General features: G+C 38.9%; 1 protein-coding gene across 1 annotated transcript in view; it reads left to right on the forward strand.

The window, feature by feature from the left end:
* Positions 1 to 23410, forward strand: part of rab3gap2 (RAB3 GTPase activating protein subunit 2 (non-catalytic)) — a 68504-nt gene that overhangs the window by 24271 nt on the left and 20823 nt on the right. The window contains exons 12-26 of the mRNA XM_055639720.1: positions 226 to 315; positions 2516 to 2655; positions 3094 to 3310; positions 5711 to 5854; positions 8068 to 8150; positions 8660 to 8724; positions 8802 to 8892; positions 12084 to 12211; positions 13375 to 13588; positions 14459 to 14556; positions 15636 to 15741; positions 18151 to 18311; positions 19002 to 19209; positions 21503 to 21676; positions 22334 to 22440. Coding sequence (XP_055495695.1) covers positions 226 to 315; positions 2516 to 2655; positions 3094 to 3310; positions 5711 to 5854; positions 8068 to 8150; positions 8660 to 8724; positions 8802 to 8892; positions 12084 to 12211; positions 13375 to 13588; positions 14459 to 14556; positions 15636 to 15741; positions 18151 to 18311; positions 19002 to 19209; positions 21503 to 21676; positions 22334 to 22440 — 2026 coding nt within the window. The remainder of the gene's footprint in view (positions 1 to 225; positions 316 to 2515; positions 2656 to 3093; positions 3311 to 5710; positions 5855 to 8067; positions 8151 to 8659; positions 8725 to 8801; positions 8893 to 12083; positions 12212 to 13374; positions 13589 to 14458; positions 14557 to 15635; positions 15742 to 18150; positions 18312 to 19001; positions 19210 to 21502; positions 21677 to 22333; positions 22441 to 23410) is intronic.

Here is a 23410-nt window from a genome sequence, read left to right on the forward strand (position 1 = left end):
AATCTTTAACATGATACAATTGGTTTTCCTTGGATGGTAATGCAAATATCACTGTACCTTAATTGGTACACGTGACAATAAAAGACCTTTGAAACATACTGTTTAGTTTTGTAAATAGTATAGAGGAGATATTTAAAATAAATAAATGCTTGGTTGGCAGACTTCCAACCTGCTTATAGCTTACCTTATCAAGTGTTACATGAGATCTTTTGGTACATTTTCCAGTGGATGGCTTGGCTGGAAAAGCAAACATGATGAAGAAACAGTACAAAAACAGAAACCAAAAGTTGAACCTGCAACGCCTCTTCCTGTAAGGTGGGTAAATTGTGTGTAGGTGAAGTGATGTATATAGTGTTAACAATTTGCAATATGCAGCATTGTCATAAAATGTTTCACAAGAAACTATGAAATCTTGCAATTATTGACAGCACAGTTGAGAAGAGGACTGTTTTATTTATCAAGTTTGTGCCAGATCTTTTCAAGTGCTATCCAGCAAGTACCACAAACCTGCCATATAGTTTATTTTCTTCAGAACATTTCTCCATAAAGTTTGATATGAATTTGTATACAAGAACCCATCACAGTATTCGCAATCTTTTCAGACTATACATTTAAAAAGTTTTTCCTCTTGCATTGTTGCATACACCACGGAAACAGGTCCATCGGCCCAACTCATCCATGCTGACATATGCCTCGTGTAAGCTAGTTTGATTTGCCTGCGTTTAATCCATATCTCTCTGAACCTTTCCTATCCATGTACCTATCCAACTGTTGTTTAAATACTATTATAGTTTCTGCCTCAACTACCTCCTTTGACAGCTCATTCCACATACCCATCACTTTCTGGGTGAAAAAGTGTTCCGTCAGGTTCCTATTAAATCTTTCCCCCCTCAGTTTAACCCTATCTTCTCTGGTCCTTGATTACCCTTCACGGGGTAAACGTGTGCATTCACCCAATCAATTCCCCTTTTATGCACCTCCATAAGATTACCCCTTAGCCTTCTGCACTACAAGGAATAAAGTCCTCGTCTGCCCAAACTTTTCCTTTTGCACAGACTCGAGTTCAGGCAACATTGTCGTAAATCATCTCTGTAGTTTAATGACATTAATGGCAGGGTGACCACAACAGAACACAAGACTCTACATTTTCAAGAGAGAGTTAGATTTAGTTCTTAGGGCTAAAGAAATCAAGGGATATGGGGAAAAAGCAGGAACGGGGTACTGATTTTAGATGATCAGCCATGATCATATTGAATGGCGGTGCTGGCTCGAAGGGCCTACTCCTGCACCTATTTTTCTATGTTCTATGTTACTAAATGTGGCCTCACCAATATGTTTTGTACAAGTCTAACATTACATCGCAACTTCCATACTCAATACCCTTTCTGACAAAGACCAGTGTACTAAAAGCTGCTTTTACCAATCTATCTACCTGTTATTAATAGTAGATAATGCTCTAGTTATTATTGCAGCAGCCAGTGGAACATTTCATGTGAATTAAATCTCCTTTAAGCCTTCTATAAGGAAAATAACCATTGTATCTTCAGTTTACCCACATAATAACAATCCCTAGTCCCTCAAAGTATTCTAGGTATTCTAATATTGTGTATTGTGTATTCTATCGTAAATGTTTACATCTAATGCAGTACATTTGTGTTCTTTATTAATCATGCTTGCTGGAATTGGGCTCAATAGTCCATTGGAGCTGGCTATTATTTTGTATATGTTCAGCAAACATTCATGGCTTTTTGTACATTACTCCTCCAATTATTAAGTGCAGGATCCATTTTCTTTATTAATTGTTTTGTCAACCCATCTTGTTATCGTCAAAGATTTTTGCACGTGCCCAGTCTCTCCCTCTCTTCATAGAATTGTTAGAGCAGAGGAAGGAACCAGTCAAGAGAACTTGATTAGCATTCCTTCGACCAACATTCATTCCCTCCACGACGCAGTTGTACTGAAGCAACTTGTCGGTATCTAAAGCCCCCTCTTAATCTTGTGTAATCGAGAAGGATGAGGGCAGTAGAAACATGGGATACAGCCATCTCTAAGTTCGACATGATCCGCTGTTGGAAATAGATTGATGAACATTCATTGTCGTTGGTTCAAACTCCTGGACATTGTTGTGATCGGATGCGAGCAGCAGTTTTACATATGCATGAACTTTCATTATTGTGTTTATTTCTTCCCACCAGCTGTCCTCGAGATATCTAAAATAGCTTCTTGGGCACTTTTTATCCTTGCAGAAAATCTCAGGTTTCTCTGTTTTACTTGTAGCTTTGATTGTTGACTCAAATTAATATTTTTGCAGTTCTTGTGCAATGCCCACAGGTTCTTAATGTGTCTTGTGGTATTGTCTTGCAATATTATCTGTCTAATGACATCTAGTGTGGTCAGCCCTTAAACTTACTTGAAATTGAGTATTTTTCCCACTGCGTTTACAAATAGCAATGGCTCTAGTGCTGCAACTTATAGAAAGGCCAGTTTATGGATTATTCCATTTACCATTTTATAGGTTTGGGATTCCCGATTCTCGTCGGCGTGGAGAACATATTTGTTTATCACCTTGTAACACACTGGCAGCTGTAACAGATGATTTTGGCCGTGTCACATTACTCGATGTAGTAAGAGGAGTCGCTATACGCATGTGGAAAGGTGAGGATAACATCCATTTGAAACCAATTTTACAAATATTCCTAGTGCTTTGCTAACTTAATTTTTAACTTTTTATTTCCAATTATTCAACACTCCAAACAATATCTTTAAATATTGACTGAACGGAGATAATATGCTAATTAATTAGGCACATTCGCCTTTCTTGAATAATCTGCATTTCTTCTATGTACAAATTTGAGGTGTGTGAGATAAATTGTATAATAAAGCATTTCTGTTGATATCATGCTTGTTTAAACTTTTGGTTATGACCCAAAGACATTGCATCTGTTGAGGCTATAGCAAGGTTGCCAAGCCACTCTTGGTATTCGGCAGGAAAATCATATATTTCATCCAAATGGCAAAATATTTATCTGCTTAAATTCTTCGGAGGTTTGAATGTACATGCTGGATCTCCCCTTAATCTAATCTGTTCTCCAGGGTATCGCGATGCAGAGGTCGGCTGGATCCAAGTGGTAGAAGATCTTCATGAAAGAGAAATCGAGAAAAGTAATGTGTCCCCCTTCAGCAGTCCCACAGGTCTAAGACGAGTGGCTCAATTCCTAGTTATCTATGCTCCAAGGAGAGGAATCCTAGAAGTGTGGAGCACTCAGCAAGGCCCTAGAGTTGGAGCATTCAATGTTGGAAAACATTGCAGGTTTGTTGAATGGTGTCTGAAGTCACTGTATTTTCTGTTAGATCTTTGCTGCATTTGAATCCATGGAAGGGAGCAGAGTCCCCATTTTGCATCTTAAAGTTAAAGTAACATGAATATATTTCCATTTTAAAGGGAGAGAAAAATAATACTCTTCCTAACCATATCATAATCATAATCATACTTTATTAGCAAAGTATGTTTTGCAACATACGAGGAGTTTAATTTGCCATAGTCGTACCAATAAAACAACAAAACACAAAATGCATTTGAACATAAACATCCACCACAGTGCATCCTCCACATTCCTCACTGTGATGGAAGGCGGAAAAAAAGTTCAATCTCTTCCCTTCTCTGTCCTCCCACGGTTGGGGCCCTCGAGCCTTCCGTTGACAGGATGATCTTGGCTCTCGTAGCCGGCAGTTGGGCCCTCCGCATCGGGGTGATCAAGCTCCCGCATTGGGGGGATCTCGGCTCCCCGCGCCGGGTGATCGGACCCTGGGTTGAGTTTAGTCCAACTTTCTGCGACTTTGGAGCTTCCCGACATTGGTCTCTACCCGAGCCTGCAAGCTCCTCGATGTTGGAATCTGCAGGCCGCAGTTGGAGCGTCGATCCCAGGCAAGGGATCGCAGGCTCCTATGGTATGTCCACGGCTCCGTGGTGGGGCTCAAAGTCACTCAAGCAAGGCCTCCAGCAAGGTGTCCAACTATTTCCAGTCGTCGTTCGCCCCACTCCGTAAAAACCTTTTATGACAAACGTATTTCAACACTTGTAGGTTGAAATATGCAGGTCTTATCCTACAGGCTGAAAGGGTCAGCATCTTGCCAGAGTTGCAGGTCTTTAATCTTGTAGAGTATCGCACTCTGTTGTGTTGGCTTTTCATCTGCCGATTTAGGTGAAGTGATAGTTTAGACCTTTCCAGATGATCTATTTCTCCAGCAGGAGGCAGCTTTGTCATCCTGATGCCCATGTTGTATTCAGTGGTAAATTTTCTAAGTGAATCCAATTTTAGCCATTAAATCTGTGGATTTCAATGATCCAGAGGACACATATTTTTATGCTTCTGAACCCTCGAAAAGATTTATATTTTTTGTTGAAAACGTCTGCATTGCTGGTGAAATATCTTGATAGTCATTTGAAATTACTGCAGACTGTTCCACCCAATCAAATATTTTACGTTTCTTGAATATCACTATTTTAACTGGCATACATACAGTGCCCTCCATAATGTTTGGGACAAAGACCCATCATTTATTTATTTGCCTCTGTACTCCACAAATGGGGGGGACTATGTATAAACACTGCTGTAATTCTACATGCTGAAACCAAAATGTATAAAAATGGCCTTTATTAAAATCTGACAATGTGCACTTTAACAATACGTGATTGTTTTTCTATTACAAATCTCAAATTGTGGAGTACAGAGGCAAATAAATAAATGATGGGACTTTGTCCCAAACATTGTGGATTTGGAGGGCACTGTAGGCGACACATTAAATAAGTACGCTTCTCAAATTATAGTCTATCGGCATTTATTAACAAAATGGTAACATGAAACTTGCAAAGTAATTAGATATGACAATATCAACGTATTTATCAAAGGGGAATTTTGATTGGGTAGCGAAAGTTAACTTTATACTTGTAGAAGGTCTTCATTTGGGTGCCATACAAGAGATTATTGATTACCTTTAGATCACAATATTGGAGTTAATATATTTGTGTGGGTTGAGGGTTGGCTGGTAAACAGAACAGAGTAATAACATTTTCGGATAAGAAGCCTGTGATGAGAGGAGTAGGATTGGTGCAGAACTCGGCTGTTCACAATTCTTATCAATGATCTGGATGAGGGGAAGTAATAAATCCAAGTTTGATTACAATACAATACAAAGCTATTTGACAGTGTGGGCTGTAAGGTGGATGCAGAGAGGGTTTGGATATTTTAAATAGGCTAAGTGAACAAATGAGAATCTGGCAGATTGCAGAAGGATCATAATGTGGAAAAATAGGAGGTCATCCATTTCCATTGAACTGGGAAGTCGAAGTGTTTTCTATCCACTGACAGATGGAAAGGTGTTGGTGTTCAGAAACTCTTGTGGTACGGCAAATATTAAGAAAAGCAGATTGTATGTTGGCCTTAAAAAACGGTTTGCATGCAGTAGAAATATAATGGTCTTATTGTATAGGGAGGCTGTGCGCAGATGGGTGTTCTGGTCTCGCTGTTTAAGGAATGATACACCAGCAATAGATTTGGATTAGAAGGGGAATTCTTTATTGTTTGCATAACCAGAAAGTAGAAGATAAGGGAAGGTTATTAATTGCAAAATGTTATGGTTAATTTTTATTCTGTATTTTATCTGTATAGCATTTCTATATTTTATGACTTGAAAGTATTCTCTTTTGCAGGTTATTATATCCTGGATACAAAATAATGGGGTTAAATAACGTTACCAGCCAGGGATGGCAACCACAAACTTACCAGATTTGTCTAATTGATCCAGTAGATGGTAATGTGAAAACCATCAATGTTCCCTTCCATCTTGCTCTTAGGTATTTTATTTTTTCCTTCAGAGATAATAGTTAAAGAATAATTCCAATATCTCTCATACAGTCCTCCATAATGTTTGGGACAAAGACCCATCATTTATTTATTTGCGTCTATACGCCACAATTTGAGATTTGTAGTAGAAAAAAATCACATGTGGTTAAAGTGCACGTTGTCTAATTTTATTAAAGGGTATTTTTATACATTTTGGTTTCACCAAGTAGAAATTACAGCAATGTTTATACATAGTCCCCCCCCCCCCCCCCCCCATTTCAGGGCACCATAATGTTTGGGACAGTAATGCCATTTAAATGAAAGTAGTCATGTTTATTATTTAGTTGCATATCCTTTGCATGCAATGACTGCTTGAAGTCTGCGATTCATGGACATCACCAGTTGCTAGGTATCTCCCCTGGTGATGCTCTGCCAGGCCTGTATTGCAGCCATCTTTAGCATGCTTGTTTATGCTGGCCCCCTTCAGTTTTCTCTTCAGCATGGCAGCTCAATTGGGTTCAGATGGGGTGATTGACTTGGCCACTCAAGAATTGACTATTTTTTAGCTTTGAAAATCTCCTTTATTGCTTTAGCAGTATGTTTGGGATCATTGTAGTGCTGTAGAATGAACCGCTGGCCAATGAGTTTTGAGGCATTTGTTTGAACTTGAGCAGATAGGATGTGTCTATACACTTCAGAATTCATTATGCTACTACCATCAGCAGTTGTATCACCAATGAAGATAAGTGAGCCAGCACCTTCAGCAGCCCAGGCAATAACACCCCCACCACCGTGTTTTACAGATGAGGTGATATGCTTTGGATCTTGGGATCTTTGGATCTCCTCCATACTTTGCTCTTGCCATCACTCTGATATATGTTAATCTTCATCTCATCTGTCCACAAGACCTTTTTTCCAGAACTGAGGTTGTTCTTTCAAGTACTTCTTTGCAAACTGTAACCTGGCCATCCTATTTTTGTAGCTAACCAGTGGTTTGCATCTTGCAGTGTAACCTCTCTATTTCTGTTCATGAAGTCTTCTGCGGACAGTGGTCATTGACAAATCCACACCTGACTCCTGAAGAATGTTTCTGATCTGCCGGACAGGTGCTTGGCCTGCCAGTCCCTTTGCGCTTAATAAGCTCACCAGTGCTCTCTTTCTTCTTAATGATGTTCCAAACATTTAATTTTGGTAAGCCTAAGGTTTGGCTGATGTCTCTAACAGTTTTATTCTTGTTTCTCAGTCTCATAACGGCTGCTTTGACTTTTATTGGCACAAATTTGGTCCTCGTGATGATAAACAGCAATAAAAGTTTACAAAGGTGATGAAAAGACTAGGAACTGAGGCCTCTCTTATACCTGCATTAAGGAGGCAATGAAACACACCTGAGCAATTACAAACACCTGTGAAGCCATGTGTCCCAAACATTATTGTGCCCTGAAATAGGGAGACTGTATAAACACAGCTGTAATTTCTACATGATGAAACCAAAATGTATAAAAATGGCTTTTTTAATAAAATCTGTGCACTTTAAACACATGTGATTGTTTTTTCTATTACAAATCTCAAATTGTGGAGTATAGAGGCAAATAAATAAATGATGGGTCTTTGTCCCAAACATTATGGAGGGCACTGTTTGCAGTACCATCAGAAATTGCATAAATCATTAAGCACAAAAATCAAAACTATAGTTAAAAAGATCAACAATGGTAACTTAAAGGTGGCAAGTCATGAACCAATTTGGTTTCATACTTTGAGTTGCAAGTTGTGAACCCAAGTAGGAACAACTGTTCTGTCTACAATCTTGAGCTACCTCATAATTTTAAAGACCTTCATATTCGGCAGGCTGTTTAGTTTTCCTGATTGGTATCCTCATTCTTACTATGTTACAAGTCTATACCACACCTGCAATGTTACAAGTCTATACAACACCTATTGACAAGTATTAAAGTTCTGTGGCTGATAAGTTAGGCTATCAAGTAGGTTACCTGTGCAGTATTGAACACCAAGATAAAACATATTAACTATTTGTTTCCAACATTTTAAGATTGAAATTTAGTGAATAATAACGTTATTGAAGAAACAGGATTGTCTATTGGACAAAATTATATCCCAATGGGTTATTTGCAAATATCTACAATAATATGCAAATTGTCTGGCTTTTTGATTTTAATGAATTGGTAACCTTAAATTTATTTTTTAAACACCCTATTTTGTTTCTTAGTGATAAGAAAAGTGAAAGAGCAAAGGATATGCATCTATTGAAGCGTCTAACTGTTTTGTTGAAGGCCAAAGTCTCTAATCCTGGTGGGTATCAAATCCTTTCTTTTCATTTGTAAAGCAATTTGTACTGCAATGACAATACTGTTAATAATTTGTTCAGAAAGAAGTGGTAAATTGGAGTTCCAAGGTTGTAGAATGATCAAATGTTACCAGACTAGAACTAAATTTCCATGTGAGATTCAAGGACATGAAGGTAATTATTAAGATGCTTTAACACTACCTTTATATGTGCAAATTCATAAAAGCCCATTTATTTTAGGAAAAGATCAAGCTCTTCCTAAAATCAATACCGCAATCCAACAATTTGCTGGAGCGACTGCATGAATGTATTATTTGTTGCAAACAAATGATACTGTTATTTTCCTCATATACCTGATATGTTCTTTTGAAATGTTAATTCTCAGTATTGTTACATGTGTGGATGAATGTTGAGGGAATCAAGGCCCAAATCAACTGTTATATATTTTTTCTGTGTTCATTTATCATAGTTTACATTCATTTCACAATTTGGTATTCTGTATTTATGTTGCCAGAAAATTTGGAGACTGAGATAAAGATGCATCTTCTTGATATTAAATATCCTACTATGAAAAAACAGGTAATTAAACTGTTGTATAAAAAGTATTCTTTTAATTTTTTACCCTGGTCATAATAACTTTTCTTTTTAAAACACAGGCTTTAGAAAAACTACTAGCAAGTAAAAGTATCTCACTATCTTGCTTAACAAATTTAATCCAAGCACTGTTGGACAGCTTAATGAACCAAGGTAGGTCCAAATTTAAGTAAAAGTGTGGTAAGTAAATAGGTTTGGAATATTTTTCTTTGGTCTCCGATAATATTGGTATATGCTGTTGGGGCATTTTTTAAGTACATATTTGTTGTTCACCTGACTATTATTAAACAAGTTTCATGTCTTTTGGCAAATAGGCTTAGATTCTTAATTTTATCTAATTTCTATTATGATACATGATTGAAACCATTAGCAGCTTGTATTGTCTATTTCCTTTCCTGCTCTTGATCCCCTCCGTATTTGATATGGTTTAATTGTTCCTTCCCATAAAACAAATATCACATTGGAGTTCCAATACTGCTCAATATATTTAATTTTCTGTCAAGTTATGCTCTTCATCGATTTTTCTTTAAACATCACTGACTGCTTATGTAAATAGACTCAAATTATTTACACTCTCAAATGTAATGCTTGATAAAACGCTCAAAATAAATGTGAATTTCATATCATCCGAGGATTAGCAGTGAGCTTTAATCTTTGATTTACAGAGTATTATAAAGTTTATTTGATGGCAAATAATAATTTCAGGCCACTGTAGGTGTTATACCACTTGTTAAATTTCTTGAACCATAAAAATAAAAGAACATTATTCAATGCAAAAATAATTGCATTGTAAGAATTGTTAATATTGAGATGTCAAAATACTTGACTCTAGACTGAAGAGCAATTAGAATTCAAAACATTCAGAAGACAATGAAGTGTGTCTGTTTAGATTAAAAGGTAATGCAGTAGGAATCACAAGTATTTTATGAACAATTTAAATTATAATAAATAAGGTCAGAGGTAGAGATGCCAGAGGATGTAGATTGCATTGGCAATGTCAGCTACTATTGCCCAAAAGAACCTGATATTCACAACCTTGAACTGTTGCAGTCTGTGGGGGAAAGATACTTCCACACTGCTCTTTGGCAGAGGTGACCAGACGGTGGTGACGCAAAGCCAACATATTTCCCAGCCAAGATGTGATTGATTTTGTCAGCAACTTGCTGCTGGTGTTGTTATAGTGTGCTTATTCTTCCAGTTGTAGAAGATGAGGGCATGATCACAATTACCTTCCATTCTGCAGTGTATGAATTCAGTTAATGGAGAGATTTCCCCATGATTCTTATTAACTTGGACTTCTTTATGTCACGTTATATCTGATGTTGCTATGATTTTAAAAGCATTGATTTTCTCCTCATGAATGTGTTATTTTTGGGAAGAATCGTGGTTCAATGGGCACACAAGCTTAGTAGTTCTTAGTACTTAGAAACTTAGTAGTTCTTACAGGAAATCCAAATAAGCTTTTAGAACACAAACTTAGTAGTTCTACAGGAAATCCAAATAAGCTTTTAGAATATTGCTTGAGCCATGGACAATACCTTTGGTCACTTTGATTAGGAATATACTGAGATGGTAATGAAATGGAATAGATATTTGCTCATCCTACCCACAGTAGGATGAGCAAATATATATTGGCAGGTAGGTGCTATTGGTACTACTGCACTGAATCCGTTTGGGCAGGAGCATGCATCATTGGTGTTCACATGATTTTGTTGGAGTCTACGATTTTGTCGAGGTCTGAAATTTTCACTGTATTTATATTTTACTATTACAAGTTAGAATTGGTAATGATTCTTTTTGATGCTAGGATCTCAAGGAGGTCAGGAAGAAAATTGGAATGTCCAAGATAGTTGAAAAATCTTCAACTTTGCCTTTTGCACTCGCATACTAAGCTCCATTATTGTAGAATGTGGGAAAGCTTGCCCTTTTTAGTTTAATTCTTTCATTATTCACATCTGTTTATAGCAGGAAAATGATTGAATCCATTAGTTGTGGAAATGCCTAACAATGACTATAGCATTCTGCTTATTTTTGGAATAGCCCCTGTTGCAGCTTCACCAGGTTGGCACCTCATTGAACACAAGCTAAGCCCTGGCTTAGTGGTAGATTGAGGGACTGGACAGGATATGAGGTTATGGAATGTGGGGTAATGCACTTTTATTGCTTCTGACGATCCACATTGCCTCTTGACCATAGTTTTGACTGCTGGATCGGAACCAAATCAAACACCATGATGGATAATGAGCTTAGTATGGACAGATGGCAAATGGGTTTGGGTGTGCCTTCATCTCCATGAGAACTGTTGTGCTTTTCCTACCAATATTGCAATGGATAGATGTATCTTTAACCACTATGAGAATAACATGCAACATGTTTTTCTTTTGATCATTGTCTGGAGTGCCCAGGAGTGGTAAAAACTACAAAAAGTAGTAAACATTGCCCAGTCCATCATCGGCTCTGACCTCCCTACCATCGAGGGGATCTATCACAGTCGCTGCCTCAAAAAGGCTGGCAGTATCATCAAGGACCCACACCATCCTGGCCTCACATTCATCTCCCTGCTACCTTCAGGTAGAAGGTACATTAGCCTGAGGACTGCAACGTCCAGGTTCAGGAATAGCTACTTCCCCACAGCCATCAGGCTATTAAACTCAACTGAAACAAAACTCTGAACATTAATAGACCATTATCTGTTTATTTGCACCATATCTGTTTATTTATTCATGTATGTATATATTTATGTAATGGTATATGGACACGCTAATCTGTTCTGAATTCATGCCTACTATATTCTGTTGTGCTGAAGCAAAGCAAGAATTTCATTGTCCTATCTGGGACACATGACAATAAACTCTCTTGAAGTCAATTTGATAGATAGAGCCAATGGATACCAAAGACTGGTAATTACATTGTGTGTAGGAAGGAACTGCAGATGCTGGTTTAAACCTAAGATAGACACAAAATGCTGGAGTAACTCAGCGGGACAGGCAGCATCTCTGGAGAGAAGGAATGGGCGACATTTTGGATCGAGACCCTGTCTGAAGAAGGGTCTCGGCCCGAAACGTCACCCATTCACTCTCTCCAGGGGTGCTGCCTGTTCCACTGAGTTACTCCAGCATTTTGTGTCTATCTCTGGTAACAACATTGCCTATTGCTCCTGCAACAGAAGTTATTGGATTATTATAGAGGAATAGAACCTCAGATTTGTATTGGTTACGTTGGTACTTGGGTACCAGGGACTCTTTATTTGTTGTAAAAAAGAAGAAAAAAAATGACCCACAAAGTATTTGGCTTTGTTACTTGATGTTTATTGAGTGCAACTTTTCCCCTTGTACATTTATTAGATCCAGAAAGTGTGGATGAAGGATTGTTGCAATTTTGCCTCAGCCAGCTGAAATTACTTCACCTTTATACATGTGTAAACAAGCTCAACGCTGAAGATGTGGAACAGAATGGAGCCAAAACCAATAATGTGAGTAATTAATACTTTCGGTATGTGAATAGATGATGACTATCGACTTTAGTGATACAGTGAGTGAACAGGCCCTTCATCCCTCTGAGTTTGTGTCGACCAGTGAACGCCCCGTGCACCAGCACTATCCTACGCACCAATTAATCAACAAACCTATACATCTTTGGATTGTGGGATGAAACCGGAGCACCCTGAGAAAACCCACGTGGTCACTGCAAGCAAGTACAAACTCCACATAGACCCATGGCTGTGATTGAACTGAGGTGGAGGTGGTCGCCAACCACAGGTACCTTGGTGTGCAGCTTGACAGTGAGCTGGACTGGAAGAGTCATATGGAGGCGGTGTACAGGAAGGGACAAAGTCGACTGTATTTTTTAAGGAGGCTAAGGTCATTTAATAACTGCCAACTCCTACTGTGCAGTGTCTACCATTCAGTGGTGGCCAGTGCTCTGTTTTTTGCTGTGGCCTGTTGGGGAGAAGGCGCCCGCATTGCGGACAAAAACAGATTGGACAAGCTGATCAGGAAGGCCGGCTTAGTGGTTGGGGCTGAGCAACTAACTCCAGCAGGTGGCAGAGGCCAGAACCACAAACTAGGTTCAATAACGACCAAACCCACTCACTGCACGCCCTGAAAGTGACAAATCTCAGTCAGACTGATTGCACCAATGTGCAAAACGGAGAGATATAGGAAGTCTTGTATACCAGCTGCTATAAGGTTTTATAATGCACAAAAATAATTTTGGATTTTTTTTAGTATTCATTCATTGTATTTTAACTTATTAAGTATTGAAGCTATCTGTGGAAATGTGTGGTGTTATGTCTGTCTTGAAGCTGTTGTGGCACTGTAATTTCCTGTAAAGGATTATTAAAGGTTATTCAAGTTCAAGAACCCAGGTCTCTGGCGCTGGCACTGTAAGGCAGCAGCTCTTACCGCTTGCCAATGTGCTGCCCCTCTGCCCCAGTGGAAAGTGTATTTTTAGAAGAGCATTCTCTTGTGTTTAATTAATTAGAACAGACGGTAGATCTTGGTTGCACCTTGATTTTAACATATCTTTCCACATTGTACTTTTCCTTGTGTATATTTTGTTTATATATTAAAAATCCATAGATTTTTTGTATTGTGTTTATCACATGCATTTCACCTTTGTGGTCTTTTTGTAAAGGAATTGGCTTCTTTGCTAAGACTAGAGGAAAGTGAATCTGCAAAAATACAAACACTTCTGGATAATTATAGACATGGAAAAACCAAAAATACAGTTCAGTTTGAGGACGATGAAAATTGTAAACTTCCAATCCAAATGTTCTTGGATTTTCTTGAATACGAAAAAGAAACGGTTCATGTAAAAAAAGTAGATGAAGAAGAATATGTTGCTTTGGGTAAGTACTCACGTTATTTTTTGTGGTAAACAAAAACACATTGGAGTAAAATTAGGCCCATCGAGTGCTACACCATTCGAACATGGCTGATCTATTTTTCCCTCTCAACCCTATTCTCTTCCCTTCTCTCTGTATCCTTTCGCCCTTACTAATCAAGAACCTTTCAATCTCTGTTTTAAAAATGCCAGTGACCTTTCCTTCATAGCCGTCTGTGGCAGTGAATTTCACAGATTCACCACCCTCCTCACGTATTCCTTTTCCCCAGAGATGCTGTCTGACCCGCTCAGTTATTCCAGCTTTTTGTGTCTATCTAATAGAATTGTAATACTCAAACCGCTTTGTGACCTGATGCTAGAAATTAAATGATCATCTAAAATATCATGGCATAGAAGGCTATGAGCCAAGGTGCTAGAAAATGGGATGAGTATGGATAAGTGCTTGTTGCCCAGCATTGACATGGCTAAAAAGTCTGTTTCTTTGCTATGTGACGTAGAATCTTCCTTTATTCCCATTTGCTATCCAATTATTATTGGTGATACAAGCTAGATAGACTGATTAAAAGGGCATGAAGTAGAAGATATTTTTGTGAATTAGTACAAAACATTATTGTTCTAAAAGAGAAAATGACAAATTCGCAAACATTAAATGTGAAACTTGTTAAATATTCTAATGAATCATGATGTAACCAAGTGTAAGTATTATTTAAATGTTGAACAACCCTATAGTTAAATTGGAAAATGGCCATGACGGACTATCACTTGTTAACACTTCTAAATTAACCTTTTTCAGCTGATGATTCAGTTGCACCACAAAGTGCAACAGAATGAAAAGATATTTAAATGGTCTTCCACATTTCCCATTACATTGCAGGCAATTTCTTTTTCTGGAAATGTCTATGTGGGAAATGCTCTGTGGAGGAAATGTGCCAATTGCTAGAGTCAGCGGGAGTGAGGCCTCAACAATTTTTGGTACGTTTTTAGTAAAAATCAATCTGATGTGGTCACATACTGATCACAGCTAAGAAATAAACCGTATAGCTTCATTTGGTATATATGCTGATTCAATTGCCTCCAACTTTCAGTTTGTGATGTGGGAATACTGGGAATTTATTTTAAGAAAGAGATACATCCCTGGAGCATGTACCTAAAATATGGTTGGGCATATCATCGAATCAAAATGAAATAGTGAATCAAGTACAGAAAAAGGCTGTTGGCCCATTAAATATACCATCCGCCTCCGATTTATACTAATCCTACATTAATCCCATTTTTGTTACCCTCCCCAGATTATCAACTCTCCAATATTCTACTACTCACTCTTACTCTAGGGGATATTTTACAGTGACCAATTAACCAACTAAGCTGCATGTGTAGGGATGAATGAGGAAGCCGATGCACTCAGAGGAAACTCATGCAGTTGCAGGGTGAACTTGCAAATTCCATCCAGGCAACACTTGAGATCAGGATAGAGTTTGGGTCAATGGTAATGTGAGGCAATGGCTATACTAGGTGTGTCATTGTACTGCGAAAAAATGGGAACTTAAAATTTCTAAGTGTTCTAATGTGAAACAATGTTTAATGACACATAACACTATTGGGCATAATTTCTATCTTTAAAATTGCTCAAGCATCCTATTACTCCACTGTTGGAATTGAACAGTTATATGTGGAACTTTATAAATGGAGTTATGGAGGAGGATATAAAGGAATCAATGATGGAAAGGTGCGGGCTTCGCCATGTCTAGTAATCAGAAGTGTGTTAATAAAGATGCCTTGTGTCAATAAAATTCCAAGTCTTGACCATTTTGACTGGACTTGACATTTTAATATTTTCGTTTTAGTAGCCTGGTATTTTCCACTTAATTTGAAATTATTTCATGAATATTCTCCTCGATATTTACTTTAGAACGTGTGTGATTTATTTGCTGATATTGGAATATAGTGTATTTTGAGGATTAATTACACATATTTAACTTTTTAATCCAAGTATTGAAGATGATGAGAAATTGCAGTTCTAATAGTTTTTCTCTGTCTTCTTCTCCCTCCAGTCTCTGCTTCTTTCTATGTGGCTCTTCAGGGAGAAAGACATCCTCAAGAACCAGGAATCAAATAGCTTCCTCCATATTATGCTGTCGCTCTTAATCAAAATGAAAGGTGATGTGCCTAGTTTTTAGTAGGGAGTTACCTTATTATTTATTTGTAAAAACACCAGATTATGTTAAAGTTACTGCAATTTGAAATTATTCGTGACCAGAACCAATGCTGTTAGCAGCTTGACAACAAGAACGGCAGAGTGGCTCAAAGCACCTGAATCATCTGCAGAGTTCACAAGTATGATGGATCAACGTATGAAAGCCAATGGCAATGCAGCAATAACTTGTGCTCAAAGCAGAGTTGTAGATTTGATCAACTGAAGCCTGCATGTCACACATGACTCCACTATTGAGTACAGAAAGCACTATAATAACTCCAATGTCCCATTCTCTCTTCTTCCCCATCCAAGTTCTCCTCCATTGTGCAATATTTTCGTTAGGTGCCAGGTGAGTGTGTAGGGGTTGGGGGAGGGGGAGTAGTTTCAACTTATCCCATTCGACCTCATAATCATATATCCCCTTAATTTGGATAAACAGAATTTGTATAACATATTTGATATAAACAAAGATATTTTAGTAGTATTATTATTGAGGCAGCAGCATCACAAGGATAGCAATGATTTGCAAAGTAGATGCATTCAGCTATTCTTAGAGATCTCCAACAATTTCACTTAGAACCATTGCTAATGCTACCTTCTAAAAATAAATTACTGAATATTTTAATTGATATAAAACTTTTTTTAATGCCTGTATGCTCATGTTCTAATAACCCAATCTTTCAAGAGAGAGTTAGATTTAGCTCTTAGGGCTAAAGGAATTAAGGGACATGAGGAAAAAGCAGGAATAGGGTACTGATTTTAGATGATCAGCCATGATCATACTGAATGGCAGTGCTGGCTCAATGGGCCGATCGGCCTACACTTGTTTTTCTATGTTTCCATAGAAGTGACTTGCAGATTTATTTGAACTGGAGGGGGAAGAAAGTTAGTTGTAATTTCATCTGTTTTTGTATTATTTGAACGTGCATGATATTGTTTGAATTCTTATCTCTGGATCTTCAGCCCAGATCCTTGTAATGTATTTTTGTACATAAAATGATTATTTGTTGTGTGTAACCTCAGACTTCGAAAAAGCAGTCAGGTTTAGTCCACAATTGATTTTTTCCCACTCTTGCCCCAATCAATTCATGTTTTTTTCATGCTGCTAATTCATTTATGGGGGTTGAATATTGTTCATAATGCTGTCATTCTTTTAGTCTCTCCCTAACTATGCTATGGTGTTTTAGTTCTTAAGTTCCAATTACCATCCTGTGCTTTAACATTTTTTAAAAATCCATAAGCAAGTTCAGAGAAATTATGCTTGCAATATTTGAGGAGCGTGCAAAAAATATGCATGTGTTTAGTGACCGGAAGATCCTGTTGATGCTGAAAATCATGTGAAGGTGAAATTTAACATCATGGTCACATGTATATTTTCATTCTTTTCCTTCCTGGGATCTAGTCAGATTGAAAGGTTCATTATCTAACACGAGTCCTGATTAAAAGAGCGTAGGACATTTAGGGAGGTCGGCATCAACTGCAAAGTTTGGCAGTTTTTGCACATAGAACAAGTTGGCACAGATTGGCGAAGATTGCAGAAAATAAAAGACAGCAAAGATCATGTGACATAAGAGAAGTGACTTCAGAAATTATAGCCATGCGATGTGTTAAGAATGAATGAATTAGCGACAAGGAGAGGTTGAACATAGTTTGATTGTTCTCTCAGGAGCATCAGAGTCTGAGGAGAGACCTGATAGAAGTGTGTAAAATCATGAGAGACATGGATAGGATAGACAGTCGGAAACATTTTTCAAAGGTGAAAATATGAAAAGCTACAAGGCATATTTTAGAGATACAGCACGGAAATAGGCCATTCGGCCCACCGAGTCCATGTTGATCATCAATCACCTGTTCACCCTAGGTCACCTGTTATCCCACTTTCTCATCCACTCCCTACATACCAGGGACAATTTACAGAGGCCAAAGCCCGTATGTTTTTGTGATAGGGGAGAGAAACCGAGCCCCATGAAGAAACCTACAGTCACAGGACAAATGTGCAATCTCCACACAAGCAGCACCCGAGTCAAGATCAAACCCAGATCTCTGGTGATGTGAGGCTTTTAGGTGAGGGAAAAAGTTCAAAGGAGATATGTGCGACGTTTTCTTTACATGCAGAGAGGTGGATGCCTAAAATGTGCTGCAAGGGGTGTTGGTGGAAGCAGGTACAATAGTGGCATTTAAGCAGTTTTTGGGTCGGCACCAAGTATGCAGGGAATAGAAGGATATGGAGCACGTACAGGCAGAAGGGATTCATTTAATTTGGCATCATGTTGCATGACACACACATTGTGGCCGAAGGGCTGTTCCTGTGCTGTACACCTCCATGTTCAATGTTAAACTGGATCGAATCTGAAATTCTTGTTTTTCTACAGGTGCCATTGACGTTTCATGGGACTTTCAGTCGGTTTCTCCTTGGTGGCAACAAGTGCGCACTGCATGTGCACAGGCAGAGAATGTTGGGGCAGCATTATTAGCTGCACTTATTGGAAGGAGTGTGTCTATAAGCGTGACAAACAGTCTGGCCGAGAAAGATGTGAGTAACATCGTTTGCCATTGAAACAGATTTGCACAAACCAGTACACCTATGTTGTACTGTGGTTAATATGCTTAAAACTAATGGATGTTTTGGAAATCGTTTGCCGATTGCGGGAATTTCATTCACTTCTGATTTTAGGATTTATCTTACTGTCATAGAAGACAAATAATTTGGCCCCTGAAGAGAAGTATTTAGGAGGGAGTTAGATGTGGCCCTTGTGGCTAAAGGGATCAGGGGATATGGAGAAAAGGCAGGTACAGGATACCGAGTTGGATGATCAGCCATGATCATATTGAATGGCGGCGCAGGCTCGAAGGGCCGAATGGCCTACTCCTGCACCTATTTTCTATGTTTCTAAGTATCATTTGAGTTTCAGCCTGGAACCCAAATTTAGCAGAGATCAAATTAGGTAAAAAAATGAACAATTTATAAATATGCGGATAAAGAAAGGTGATGCTGGGTGAGGAGAAAGGAGAAAGGAGAATGCAGACAGTAAATAAAGGAAATACCATCACATTTGAAAATTGTTGGTGAGAGATGGGTGTTTGAATGCTGGATCTCAGCTGATCAATTGAGGGCACCTCTTGTTGCAGGGCCTCTGATTTTTTTTTTTTTACTTGTCAATAGTTGGGGGGAAAAAAATCTTCTTGCTAACACGGATTTGGCTTTATTTTTCTGGATTTCCAGATCCAGGAAACTGAAGCTTCAGATGGAATGACTGATTCTTGGGAAGCACTATCTCTTGATATGGAGCACTGGAATATGTTGCTGAGACAGCTTGAAGATTGCCTGGTTCTCCAAACACTTCTTCAGAGCAAAGGGAATAAACCAGCCTGTGGTCATTCTGAGCCACTTTCCCGCATTTCTGTGAAAAAGCTTTTGGAGGGAGGGAGAGGTAAGAGTCTTCTCATTTGCATGACTTTGCTGTTGAGGATCCACAATCTGTTATAGTCATGGAGTTATGCAGCAGGGAAATATGTCCTTCGGCCCAACTCGTCCAAACTGACCAAGATAGATAATTTAAAGATACAGTATGGAAACGACCCCTTCCGCTCATTGAGTCCATAATGAACATAATTTTTCACTCGTTCACACTATTTCTAGTAGAACAAGGAACTGCCGATACTGATTTACAAAAAAAAAAACGCAAAGTGCTGAATTAATGCCCCTGTCCCACTTAGAAAACCTGAACGGAAACCTCTGGAGACTTTGAGCCCCACCCAAGGTTTCCGTGCGGTTCCCAGAGGTTGCAGGCGGTTGCCGGAGGTTGCAGGTAGTGGAAGCAGGTAGGGAGACTGACAAAAACCTCTGGGAACCGCACGGAAACCTTGGGTGGGGCGCAAAGTCTCCAGAGGTTTCCGTTCAGGTTTCCTAATTGGGACAGGGGCATAACCCAGTGGGCGAGTCAGGTAGCATCCCAGCTAACATTGATATGTTACTTTTCCGATCCTTTTGTCTCTCAGCTTTTGTTTTCATTTCTGGCCTTTGTCCATCTACCTGCCTATCAAAATCCTCCCTCGTAATTATTCACCCATACCTGCCCCTCCTTTTATCTAGCTTTCTTCACCTCCCCCGCCCAACCAAAGTCTGAAGAAAGGTTCTGACCCGAAACATCATCTATACGTGTTCGCCAGGGATGCTGCCTGACCTGCTGAGTTACTCCAGCACTTTGTCTTTTTTTTTCCACAATATATCTATGTTATCCCACTTTCTCATTCACTCCTTACACACTAGGGTTAATTTACAGGGGCCAATAAGCCAAAAAGACCAATAAACCCACATGTCAATGTGATGTGGGAGAAAACTAGAACACCTGGTGGAAACCCATGTGGTCATAGTGAGAACGTGCAAATTTCACACAGACAGCTGACCAAGATAGTCTTTTACTGTCATTTTAGAAACATACATCGAAAATACCTGCAGGAGTATGCCATTCGCCCCTTCGAGCCAGCACCACCATTCAATATGATCATGGCTGATCATCCAACATCAGTACCCCCGTTCTGGTTTTTTCCCCATATTCCTTGATTCTCTTAGCCCTAAGAGCAAAATCTAACAATTGAAAACATCCAGTGAATTGACCTCCACTGCCTTCTGTAGCAGAGAATTCCACAGATTCACAACTCTCTTGGTGAAAATGTTTTTCCTCATCTCAGTCCTAAATGGTTTACCCCTTATTCTTAAACTGTGACCCCTGGTTCTGTATTCCCCCAACATCGGGAACATTTTTCCTGAATCTATCCTGTCCAATCCTTTAAAAAATGTTATATTTCCTAATAAAACTTATGAAAGGACTGCTGTTTCTATATTTCATTTAGTCAGGTAATTTCTGAATTCATGAGCGTGTTTTGTGAACACCCACATGTGAGTAAAATATAAAGTGCTGGAATAACTGGCAACACCTCTGAAGACCATGTATAGACAATGTTTTGTCTTGGGATCCTTCTTCAGATGATTTTGTCTAATTCATTTAATTATTTTATTTAATTCACATGTTTAATCAATAATGTTTTATTATTAATGTTTTATGTGTCATTCCTAACTGTCACTGTATGTCATATTGTCAGTTGCGGACGGCGCACCCAGGCTAATTCTTTGTATGTGAATACTTGGCCAATAAACTTATTCATTCATTCTCAATCCCAATCTGAAAAGTTGCCTCTACATGTCTTCCGGAGATACTGCCTGACCCACTGAGTTATTCCAGCACTTTGTGTCCTATGCAAGGTTCCAGCATCTGTAGTTCCTTGTGTCTCTGTGCGTGAATGATGATGACGATGATGACACTTTGCCATTTGTATCAAGTACTCATCGCTTCTTCATACGCCCCATCGGATCCTCTTAGTTCTCAGCGATAGACACAAAATGCTGGAGTAACTCAGCGGACAGGCAGCATCCCTGGAGAGAAGGAATGGGTGACGTTTCAGGTCGAGACCCCTCTTCAGACTAGTTCTCAGCGATGCGGCACAACCCCGTCCTCGTGTCGACCCCATCTTCGGCCCGTCTTGACCCCGAGCTTCCGTCCTCAGCCCAACTGTTCAAGTAAACTTGTGTATGAGTAAACTTGTATCCATAATTGGAACAATATCATCTCAGGCCAGAATTAACAAATGATTTGTATTAGAAATAGGCTTTAGATAAATGTTCTGTGAACTGTTGTACTTAACTGTGTCTATACCTATACCCAGGGGTTGTTGCTGATGGTGTGGCCAAGTGGATATTCAAACTGGATCTTACTCCAAGTATTCTGAAACAGGCCCATCAATCTAGGAGATTAGAAAGTACGGAAGAACCAGAAGAAAAGGAGCACAGCATTCTCTTTCATGAGAAGTGCAGAGAGCTTGGCTTGGAAAGGATACTAGGTATGGAGCCCAACACTAAACAAGTTGAAAATGATAGTACTTCACTGAGGCACACAGGTTCTGGAGGGTAAAAGACCTGTTGTATTTTAAATTGTGTGCTTTTTAATTTCCATTCTGAGGTTAGGTTTGTTGTGGCCAGCGAGTGTGGGTCTGATTTAAAATGGGGGATGGATCAATAGACAATAGGTGCAGGAGTAGACCATTCGGCCCTTTGAGCCAGCACCGCCATTCACTGTGATCATGGCTGATCCTCCACATTTAGTACCCCGTTCCTGCCTTCTCACCATATCCCCTGACTCGGCTAACTTTAAGAGCTCTATCTAGCTCTCTCTTGAAAGCATCCAGAAAATTGGCCTCCACTGCCTTCTGAGGCAGATAATTCCACAGATTCGCAACTCTCTGGGTGAAAATGTTTTTCCTCATCTCCGTTCCAAATGGTCTACCCCTTATTCTTAAACTGTGGCCCTTGGTTCTGGACTCCCCCAACATTGTTTTCTGCCTCGAGCGTGTCCAATCCCTTAATAATCTTAAATGTTTCAATAAGATATCCTTTCATCCTTCTAAAAGTCATTCGAGACTTTTACTCATTAATATGGAGGTGCATATTGGAACAGTCGGGAATGGTTTTGTTTTCTTAAAGGATTTTTACTCTTACAGAATTTCTCCGATTGGCATATGAGCGATTTCCATACAGTCTAGAATCTGATGTTCTTCATGCTCATTGTTGTTGGGAATATGTAGTGCAATGGAACAAAGATCCAGAGGTAACAATAATAGAAAACCTTTTAGATACCATTTTTTAATTTTCTGTGTTCTACTGAAATTAATTACAGTGTGAAAGCTAGTGCTGGGCTAATGTTTAAATCTCAGTCTTCATAAGCTTGGTTTAGATATTTTATTGAAAACTGGTGTTGATTAATATATTTTATGGGGATGTTTTATTCAGACATCAAATACTGTAATAATGCACTTGCTTTTATTACTATATTAAATACATGGAAATGATACTTTTTTAATGAATCCTTCAATGGCATTTAATTGCTTCATTCATGGTGACAAGTGATTATCTACGAACAATTCAGTAGGCTAGAAATGCAATCTATGCTTTTTTTGAATAGACTTGGAACCTTGAGGCAGAAATTAACCAGCGCTTTTAATGCAATGACAAATAACGTCTCCTGAGTTTGTTGTCGGAGTCCCACTGCCCCTTATGCCCGATTGTGCAGGGGCTGAGCATCCTGTCTCGTCTACCGATGATCAAACATGAAGGGTAATTTGAAGTTCATTCATAGAGGTTGTTTCTTTAGTTCAGCCAATAGGAACATCAATCTATCTCCTGGTTTGGCTGCTCCCTGGTTTAACCAAACAGTTTGAAATCTGCTCCTTACTTTGACCAGAACTTCAAAGCCCATATCTGTTCCCTCACATAGGCTTATTGCTTTCAAACCCCTGGAAGCTTCATGCTTCTACTTCTGTTTCACCACATCTTATCAATTTTTTTTTTTGCAGTTAGAATGAATAATAGGCTCCAATATACCATAGTCTCTCAGTGCCAATTCATATAAAACTATGCCAACTCATTTAAATTTTATCCTCCCCACCAATCATGTTTTTATGCATGCCCCACAACGGGTCCTTGTTAACCTCAAAATTACATGCTCTTCCATCTTTATAACCTGTGTTAGTTGTGCAAACCTAGATATTAATATTCCTTCAACTCTGACGTCTTGTGTT

The sequence above is a fragment of the Leucoraja erinacea genome, chromosome 8 (assembly GCF_028641065.1).
Source record: "Leucoraja erinacea ecotype New England chromosome 8, Leri_hhj_1, whole genome shotgun sequence".
In the NCBI taxonomy this organism is placed as follows: Eukaryota; Metazoa; Chordata; class Chondrichthyes; order Rajiformes; family Rajidae; genus Leucoraja; species Leucoraja erinaceus.